The 9791-nt window shown below is 57.7% G+C and overlaps 1 protein-coding gene across 3 annotated transcripts; it reads left to right on the top strand.

The window, feature by feature from the left end:
* Positions 1–1017: 1017 nt before the first annotated feature.
* On the top strand, positions 1018–9590 carry CMTM3 (CKLF like MARVEL transmembrane domain containing 3). 3 transcript variants are annotated; one of them, XR_003965242.1, is made up of 7 exons: positions 1018–1272; positions 4269–4424; positions 5435–5530; positions 5928–6048; positions 7559–7752; positions 8753–8980; positions 9102–9590. XR_003965242.1 is itself a non-coding variant. In XM_030298777.1 (5 exons), exons 1-5 carry the CDS (start codon positions 1114–1116, stop codon positions 7585–7587), a joined length of 561 nt encoding a protein of 186 aa, XP_030154637.1. In that variant the 5' UTR covers positions 1018–1113; the 3' UTR covers positions 7588–8109. The 3 variants fall into 3 exon arrangements, 1 of the variants encoding a protein (XP_030154637.1); XR_003965241.1 differs by having other exon boundaries at positions 8753–9590; XM_030298777.1 differs by lacking the exons at positions 8753–8980; positions 9102–9590 and having other exon boundaries at positions 7559–8109.
* The last annotated feature ends 201 nt before the right edge of the window (positions 9591–9791 follow it).

The raw sequence follows: 9791 nt of genomic DNA, 5'->3' as shown, positions 1-9791 counted from the left end.
GCATGTACAAAGGCCCCGTGGTAGGAGGGAGCATGGCTTGTTCAAGAAACTGTAAGAAAGACTATGAGTGGGAGAGACAAGGAGCAGAGGACAGCAAGAAATTATGGTTTTAGGCTCTTTACCAAGACTCTGAGCAAAATGGGAAACTCCCAAGATTTGGGGGGTAAGGGAAATGGAGGTGATCCTGATTGAAGATTTAAGCATCCTTCTGCCTGCCAAGGAAGGAGGCAGAGAGGCCTCTTAAAGACACCCTCCTAGGAGTCCAGGGAGGAGGCAGGAGTACTCTGGGACGTAGTCGAGGCCTTGGTGGCGGTGAGCAGTGAACAGAAACAAAGCTTTAGAAGATGAAGATGTGCAGGCCTGGTCACGGACTGATGGTGACGGTGAGGGAGAACGAGGACAGCCTCAGGCTCAGATCTTGGGGTGGAAGGATGGATGGCAGTGCCCTTCACTGGGGCTCAGGCGCCATCTGGGTATCCTCCAGGGATGAACGGGGAGAGGGAGCAGAGGGCAGGCCAGGACAGCCAATGCAGAGGCCCAGGAGATGGGCTGGCCAGGGATGGGAGGGCAGGCTAGGGGAGAAAGAGAGAGTGAGGTCGGGGAGCTGACAGCGCGATCAAAGCCGCAGGGGGACCAGACAGAGATCTTGGAGTTTGGGCGCTTCGGTTTCTGGGTCCCGGACACAAGCAGTGACGCGGGCAGGAAGCTAGACGACGCAGCGCGAGTACACAGCCCGAAGCAGGGAATGGAATCCCCGACGGGGTGTTCAGGGACGGCAATTAAGAAGGTCTCGCGGGTGAGGGGAGAGTGCGGGCGTCTAAGGAGGCCCCAGCCCAGCACCAAGAACCGCAGAAAGGGCAGCCGGGAGCCAAGAGAAGTAGGAGAGGAGGGGGGGCGGAGCGGAAGGGAGCGGGACGGCGGGGGAGCGGGAGACAGAGAGGACGGGAGGAGGGGGCAGAGCAGGAGGGGCGGGGCGGGGGCGGGGCGGCGGGGGGATGCTCCCCCGCTCTCGGGTCTCGCCTTTTTCTCCTTCCGCACTGTCTGGGTTTCCGCTTCCCTCCCGGGCGCGGGGTGAGGGAGCGGGGCCGCGCCTCGGTCCCGGCCGCCGCCGCCATGTGGCCCCCAGACCAGGAACCCGACCCGGACCCCGACCCGGCCCCGGCGCGCGCCGGACGCTCCCCGCCGGGCGCGGCGATGCCCGGGCTCCGCGCCCTCCTGCCGGCGCGCGCCTACCTCTGCTCGCTCAAAGGCCGCCTCCTGCTGGCAGAGTCGGTGAGTGCGACGCGGGGCCGGGGCTGGGGCCCGGGTCCGCGGAGGCGCCGTCGAGACTCCCGGCCCCGCCAACCCCTCGGAGCCGAGGAAGGCGGGCGGATCTGGGTGCATTCCCCAGGCGTCGGGTGGCGCTGACCCTCAGCGCGCGAGACCGAGGCGAGATGGGGTCTGAATCCAGGCCCTCCCGGCTCCCTAAACCAACATGGGGGAGCCGTCGAGAAGCCTGGGGCCGGGTCCCGTCCACGCGACGGCCGGGCCACTGGAAACCCAACCCAGATCTGTGTGACTCCGGGCGCCCCCGCTCTCGCTGGGCCCCCGAGACGGGTTGCGTCCCTGCATCTTCTGGCCTCCGTCGCGGGCGCTCCGCTCCGCAAACCCTCCTGCCATCCCTGGCTGCGCCCGGGGAGGAACTGGGCCCCTTCGGCGCTTCACGACGCTGGGGTGGGGGGCCAGGGTCAGTTCTCTGCGCTCTCGCCCGCTTTCCTGGGCGCAGGGAGGGCCGGCCGGGCCTCGAGCTGCGGGGCAGAGGCCAGAGTGGACTCCTGCCAGCTGAGACGGGGAACAGCGGGTAGTGGGAAGGGGACCCCCGGGACTGGGTGAGGCTAAGGCTCGCAGGCAGACCCCTCCCCCCGGGTGCACGGGGCCGGGGCGGGAACCCAGCGGGGTGACTTCATCCTCCTCCTCCCCTCCCTCGCTCGGATCCAGCCGCCCCGCCCCCTCCGAGTCCTTCCTCCTTTTCGCAACCCCCACCCCTGCCCGTCAGGCCTTTGTCTTCGGGACACTCCGAAAACTCCGGCGCAGTCAAGTGTGTGGGGTGGGGGGTTGGTGCTGGCCTCCGTGCAGTACCGGGGAGGAAGAGGCCGGGCACAGGGGAGGCGAGGTAGGGAGGAGCTCTTGTACCTTAGATTTCCCAGCAGTTTGACAGCCCCTATCCTTACTCCCACTTTGCAGACAAGAAAGCTGAGGCCTGAGCATAGGGGATTTGACAGGTGGGTCACTTGAGGGCTGGGTGACGCCAAGGATGGGAGTGGAGATCAGAGGAAGGAGGCTTCTGCCCCCACACTTCTTCCTACTGCCCGGGGCAGATGTCCCCGGCCCGCGTCGCAGTCACTTGACTCAGCAAGCAGGAGGCCGACTTTGAACGGACAGATGCCAGTTCAGCCCTGGAAATTGATGGGAACCTCTTTTGCAGAGAAGCCTTTAATCCACAGGCCACTGAGGGGCCCCAATCCCAACCCACTCAGCCCACCTCATAGAGGAAGCCCTTGGCACATAGCTGGGTGTCAGGAATCCAGACCTAGGAAGATAAAGAAGTGGGGAGGTAGGGTTAGGGGTGATCACTGAAGACACAGGGGAGCCATTCTGGTCCCTCTTGGCTCCCTCTGGTCACCTCCGGCTGCCTCCAGGCCCCAGCAAGTAGGGAGACTGACATGGACGGGAAAGGCAAGGAAGTAGCCACCAGGAATTAGGGAATGAGGAAACAAGAACGGAGAGGGGGATCCCCAAAATCTGGCTTTGGGGGCGGTGGACAGGAAGGGGAGAGACACAAGAACAGCCCTCTCTTGAGGAAGTACAGCTGGGGACAGAATTTGGTCGGGGTCCCATGGACTTGCTTTCCTGGGAGACCTCTCTCTATGCCTTTATTTCCCATCTGTTCCACTTGAACTTAGCTACTTCCATGGCCATGTTCAGGGCTGACTTGTGCCCTGGGGACTCCCCGGGATCTCTTCATTTGTCTGAAGTGCATTTGTCTGAAGCAGCCACAGTGTTTCCTGTGTGGCATCTGGGTGTCCCTCCAGGGCCCCTAGGCCCCACTCCAAGCTACTCAACCATGGGCATGCTGAGCCCAGCCCAGCCATAGTGACAGAAACCAGGACAGATAAAGGCCAGCAACCGTGGGGCAAGAACTACAGCTGTGTGGTCAGCCAGCCCTGGGTTCAAATTCTGGTGCCTTTTTTATTGCATGACACTGAGCAAACGTCACTTCACCTGTCTGCACCTGTTTTCTCATCTGTAAAGTGGGCTGTGAGCAAGCACCTGTGCATAGGTGGTTGTGAACATCCCACAGACCTCAGCGGGCACTGGCCTGAGGAACAACAGCCCCGTCAGTCAGCGTGGTCTGCCCTGCAGCGCACCACATGGTCTGCAGAACTAGCTAGGGGCCTCCGCATCTTCCCGCATCAGTTCCCACCCACAGCACATGTGGAGGGCTGCGGAGAACTCCAGTTCTTGCTCCTTAATGCAGTGTGCCCTTTTCACAAAGGCTGGAGGGGTGATGCAGCAGGGCCTCAAGTGTCAGGGTCAACACTCCCTCCTGGATGTTTTTTTCTTCTTATGAAAATTTGCAAATCTCTAAAAAACCCGAACGGTTTTACTGTTAATGCCCATATACCCACCGCCATGCTTGCTTTATCACATATCTTACCCATTTACCTGTCCACCAAGCGAATTTAGTTTTTGATGCAAAGTAAAAATATACTTTGCCCGCATCAGTACATTTTACCTCTGAACACTTCAGCATGCATATCATTAACTAAAGCTCCAGATTTATATATTTTTTCAGCTAACATTTACATTTTGGGGAGTTGGGGGTAATTTTTTGAAACTGGTTCCTGCTTAGCGACTGCTTAGGTTTGATTTGCCCTGTTGGACGCCGTCTGAGCTGGGTGCCCTGTTGGGTGGTTTCTGCCTTAGAGCCCGCTGGGGTGGGGGTGGGGTGAGCCTGGCCGGGTGGGGGTGGGGAGTGCTGGCGCTGGACACACATCAGAAGCTGGGGCTTCCTGACTGGGTCCTGGCAGGGAGCTGGTGTAGGGTCCAGATGCAGAGCCATGCCCAGGGGCTTAGGGGGCAGCGTGGGCATGGGCCAGCGCCCCACGACAGGGTTCTAATCCTGGCAGCTGTGGGACTGTGGGCAGGTCACCTCCCCTGTTCCTGACTGCAGAGCACTGGGCCAGGGGTTGTGCAAGGGCACTGACTTTCCCTTGCCTCACCTCCAGGGTCTGTCGTTCATCACCTTTGTCTGCTATGTGGCATCCTCTGCATCCGCCTTCCTCGCGGCACCCCTGCTGGAGTTCCTGCTGGCGCTCTACTTCCTCTTTGCTGATGCCATGCAGCTGAATGACAAGTGGCAGGGATTGTGCTGGCCCATGATGGTGAGGGCTGGGCCCCAGGAGGGAGGGGTTTGGCTGCATTTCGGCCCTCACCTTTCACTGTGCTGGAGGGGCTGTTTGCCGCAGGTTGGAGCCAGGCCCCACCACTCAACAGCCGCGTGACCCAGAGCAGGTTATCTTAACCTCCAGGGCCTCCAGTGCCCCTCCCTGAGGCAGGGAACCTTAGCCGGCATCATGGCCCCTGGCCACCAGGTGGCGCTGGTGTTCCCAGCTGGGCCTGCCGGAATGACCCTCCGCCGCAGGAATTCAAGCCATTTCCAAAAGGGCAAGGCAGGTTAACTGAGGGCTTGCGGGGCTTGCCCAGGCCTTAGCCATCTGGCAACTCGTTTTGTCACCTTGGGAGGCCTCAGAGCCCCACCTCAAACCTTGCTGTTTGAAAAGGGGCAGAAAAGCTCTCATTCAACCCTGGTCTCTTGACTTCGTATCCCATATACTTCCTGATGGGCTACAACCTGTGTCCCCATTGTAGAGACAGGGGAGCAGAAACCATGATGCATAAATGGATCTGCCGCAAGTATGTGGCACAGTGAAGCCCAGGGCCAGTTCTCCCCGTTGGAGAGCAAGCAGGGAGCAGATGAGCAGGTTTCCAACTTCCCCTTTCTTGCGGAACAGGGAGACCTGCATGTGGGCCAAGCCGCAGGGCAGGTGCAGCCTGTTGTCCACGGGGCAGTGGAAGGCCAGCTGGACCGGGGACAAGGCAGCCTCAGCTGCTCGAAGCCCGCAGGGGCACCTAGGCAGGGGCAGGAATGGGGGTGGGACGAGGACCAGGGAGTGCAAACAGAGAGCCCGAGGATGCCAGATCTGCAGGACCAGCTGTGTTTCCAGGCTGCCGGGCCCATCATCCCCTGGCCAACAGTGGGTTCCAGCCCCATTCCTGCCGCCTGGTGCCCTTCTGAGCCCCTGTCCCCTGCCTGGGCTCCCAGCTGCCCCTCCCCAGTGCTGTCCTCCACTCCTGGGAGGCCAGGGCAGTGACTGTGCCCACCGCTCCCCAGGACTTCCTGCGCTGCGTCACAGCAGCCCTCATCTACTTCGCCATCTCCATCACAGCTGTTGCCAAGTACTCGGACGGGGCTTCCAAAGCAGCTGGGGTGAGTAGCCGCCCTCTCCCTGGAAGGGGTTGCCCAGCAACGCCCCCTTGGGTTCACCCCACCCCAGATGCCCCTCGGACGCTCCATGGCTGGGGCACAGTCTGTCCCAGCTTAGGCCCCTCGGGGCTTCACGTGGATCTCAGCTATTCCAAAGTCCTCTTATTGGAGATTTAATCCACCCTGAGTTTTGAAGGCTGTTTGCCCAGCCAAGATAACAGCTCATTTTCCTCCTTGTCGGTACCGGGAGGGGTCTGTGCTTGCCAATCGGAGCTGCTTTTCCAAGCAGATAAAGCCAGGCGGTAGCTTCTCAGGCCGGCCCCCCCGTTCCCAGGCTCTTGGACCAGGGACTCCCAGCTCCCGATGACGGACTCCATCCACCTTGTGTCCTATCCCACAGGTGTTTGGCTTCTTTGCCACCATCGTGTTTGCAATTGACTTCTATCTGATCTTTAATGATGTGGCCAAATTTCTCAAACAAGGGGACTCCGCAGACGAGAACACAGCTGACAAGGCAGAAGGTGGGTGGCCACCCTGTGGGTTTTTACCTGGGAACCTGGCTTATCACCCCCGGGGACCCTGCTCTCCCTGAGGGATACCCAGCCAGTTTGCGGCTCCAGGAGGAGCGTCCCCACAGGCCGAGAGTGTCTTCACAGCCTGGTTCTCCTGCTCCTTCATGCAGCTGGCTCTCCAGGGACCCTGCCCTTGCAGGAATGGTGAGCTGAGGGCAGGCCTGGCATTCCTCTTCTGTGACACCTTCGCTGATGAGCCCCCGGGGGTAGCCAGTCACTGGGCTGCAGAGCTGCCACCGGCTCGGACCAATGCACCTGCCCACCCCCCACCCCAATCTCACCTGCCTGTGGCTCAGGGACCAGAGAACCAAGCTCTCCTCCTTACCTGCAGCACCGAAACAAGCTCAGTCAGGCTTATGAGCCAGCAGAACCCACCCTTCTGCTAAAAATATATGAGGCTCATCTCGTCCCATCCCATACTAAGGCTAAAGCTAGGTTAAATGTTCCTAGATGTTTTCCTTAGGTCTTTGTGACCTGCTTACCAGTTGCCTGCCTGCTATGGATGCTTCTAGACAACCACTCTAGTGGACGAGTAGGAAGTAGCAGTGGAGACATGTGTTTGAATATTTTGTGAGCTTTAAATATTTGAAGGTACATAGTTATATATAGTAATTTTTTTTGCTATAAAATTATTCCTAGCTTATGTGTTAGAATGAATACAGCAAAACCACAAAGTCATGCCAGTCCAGCCCTTGGCACAGGGAGTTAAGGTTTATGGAGGCTCTCTGAGCTTGTCCATGACCCAGGAACAGTATGAGGACTGACTGGGGTTCTAAGGGACAGAGATTGGTCCCTCCCTGAAAATAGCAATTGGCACTGCTGGGGGAGGTGCGGGAGGTTTATGACTTAGGTGCTTTTCCTTCCTGAAGGTTCCAGAAGGCTCTATAGAGTACTCTTCAGTATTGGGATTCTAGGAACCTTGGAGTTACACCGCATAGATAGGCCCTTAACGTTATAAAATGTGTCTGATTACTATATAAAATTAGGATTGGGGCAAGGAGGATGGAAACTATAAGGTGGCTAAAAAGAGGCTTCCTTATTTTCTAGTATATTTTAGTTTCTTGGGCCAGAAAATAGCTGTCCCCACCTTGCCCTGCTGAATTGCAGAGTAGGGTTGGGTTTGGGGTGCAGACATACCTCCCTGACACCCCGAAGTGAGAATAGCCCAGGATGACCCGGGAGAGCCTAGAGCAGAGGCATCCGGGCTCCACCCCCTCCACGTGGCCATGCCCTGGAGGTGACAGCAACCGCCTGTCCCAGGTCCCAGGCACGGGTATTGGGGGGAGGGCAGCCTTCACACCAAGTAGATACCACCATCACAGTCAGCTGCAGGAGGGGCCTGAGTCCAGAGCTCCAGCCAACAGCCAGAAACCCAGCCAATCTCCCCAGAAACAGCTTCCAGGCACCGCTGGTCTGGAAGCTCCCACCAAGCATCCTCTTTGCTTTCCTTTCCTTTCAGAAGAGAATTCCGACTCTGACTCTGACTGAAGGCCTACCCTGCCCTGGCAACCCGAGCCTCATGGGCCTTGACTGCTGCACCTTCTGACCAGGAGAGCCGGGACGTGGTCAGGGGACCGTGTGTGTTGGGAGAGAGGCTGTGACCTCAGCAGCAGTGGGAGTTGCTGAGGGAGCCAGCCTCCTCACAGCCCCAAGGTGACGTTCCCAAGCCCAGCATACAAATCGGCACCCCTTGGCTTAGCCCCGTCCAACCGCCCCATACACAGGGGCTTCGTGAATATTCTGCCACTTCTCATTTCTGCCCCGCAGACCTTAAGCCTTGTAACCTCCCTGCCAAAAATCAGCACAAGGGGACAGAGCTGATGGAGCCTTGTTACGGGAGGCATTTCATGCTACAAAGCCAGCAGGGGGTGAGGGGGGGGGGCGGGTAGATGTAGGGCAGAAACCACCACAAGGCCAACCTGCTGGGCCCCAGGGGGGTTTGTCTGCATTTGCTCACAACAGGCACTTTGTGGAGAATAATCCTTCTAAGATTCTTTTGTTCAAGGAGTACCAGCTGCCTCTTCGTTTCTTTTTGTTTTTGTTCTTAGGGTTTATTTTTGAGAGAGAAAGACAGAGCATGAGCAGGGAAGGGGTAGAGAGAGGGAGGGAGACAGAATCCAAAGCAGGCTCCAGGCTCTGAGCTGTCAGCCCAGAGCCCGATGAGGGTCTCGAATTCATGAACCTCGAAATCGTGACCTGAGCCCAAGTCGGACCATTAACCAACTGAACCACCCAGGCGCCCCTGCCTCTTCATTCTTGAAGCAGGGAGAAAACTGACCTTGGCTCTCATCTGGGAGAGAGCGGGTCCCTAACGGGCACCTCACGCCCTCGGAAACCACGTCTTCTCTGGGCAACATGCCAGTTGTAGATTAGCTTACTAGGTCCAAAGGAGCGAGGGTACCTAACAGTGAAGTAACTGACAGCGTCCTGGGCAGCTGGGCGGGCCCAGCCAAACCCTCTTGCCCGCCAGCAGGCGAGAGGCTCCCAGGCACTCAGCATGACGTGTTTCTCGACCCCAGAGCAGGTCTCCTGACCACCTCTCCAGAGGTGAAATGTGCCTTCTGTGTTCGCCTGAGGACCTGTGCTGTGTATGTATGTTCAATAGGATTTTGTAACTGTATGTATTTTTTTTTTTTTTTTTTTTACACAACAGTACCTTCTTTAAATGGCCTTTCCTGTGACCCAAGAGGCCTCATGAATGAGCCAGACGTGGACCCATGTCTTGGGCATTTGTAACCTTTGTTCTTCTCTTGCATGTGAAAAAAGCCATAATGGATTAAACCAGACTACCTGCTTGGAGTGTATGTGTTTGAAAACCCCTCACACTCCCCAGAGCATGCGGTCCAGGGTCACGCTTCAGCACAGACTGGGCACATACACGGTGAGTCCCGACAGCGCCAGGCTTCGATAGCACACGCACATTTGCTCCACACCAGGCACACCTAAGCATCGGACGCCTGTGCTCTCATCTAGTCTTCACACGATCCTGTTTCACTGTCCAGGAAACTGACAGAAGGTTCAGGAACTTGCCCAAATCATCATGGCCCCTTTGAGGAGGGCCTCTCACTTATCTATCAGGATAACCACCCACGGCACCTCTGAGATAGCCAGAACCTGGGCCTCTCGTGGTTTGGAAACTGGTCGCACGAGGGACCCCACTTGAAGACTGGGAGAGCGCCGGGTCGGCATTTGGCCCAGGTATCCTGCCCCAGCTTTGACACACGTTCTGAAAATACATCCGAAAGCTGATGTGCAGAAACCGAGAGGGGTACACGGTGGGACCTTGCCTGCCCAGCTCAGCCAGCCAGGCTGCCTGTCCACACCCATACCCCGGCCTGTGCCACGGAGGCGGGCTGTGTTCAGCCACCACCTCACAAGCTTGTTTCGGGAACTAGGTCCGCGGCCTGTGAAGGGACGGGAGGGAAGTCGGAGCGAGGAGACAATGCCATTTTTACATGTCCATTTATTAAACAAGAACTCCTTCGTGACAATTTAATACAATATTTATTAACGATTAGTGCTGAGAAAATTATTTCCCTCTACATACAAAAATACAGATTTGAACACTATGAAAACAATCAGGACGAGTACCATGAAAAATAGGTCCTTCAAAAGAAACAAAGGGGCAAAACTGAGGGCAACGTGAGGCTCTGTCTGCTGTCGGGGACAAACCCACAGGAGCAAAGGCTTTG

This window comes from Lynx canadensis, chromosome E2 (assembly GCF_007474595.2).
Source record: "Lynx canadensis isolate LIC74 chromosome E2, mLynCan4.pri.v2, whole genome shotgun sequence".
Lineage (NCBI taxonomy): Eukaryota > Metazoa > Chordata > Mammalia > Carnivora > Felidae > Lynx > Lynx canadensis.
This window is presented reverse-complemented; position numbering and strand designations above follow the sequence as displayed.

Excerpts from the sequence above, each read along its gene's own strand:
- CMTM3 (XM_030298777.1), top strand. The coding sequence starts at position 1,114 with ATGTGGCCCCCAGACCAGGAACCCGACCCGGACCCCGACCCGGCCCCG. Across the intron at positions 1,273-4,268 it reads GCCTCCTGCTGGCAGAGTCG|GGTCTGTCGTTCATCACCTT; the intron begins GTGAGTGCGACG and ends CCTCACCTCCAG. Across the intron at positions 5,531-5,927 it reads GGGCTTCCAAAGCAGCTGGG|GTGTTTGGCTTCTTTGCCAC; the intron begins GTGAGTAGCCGC and ends CCTATCCCACAG.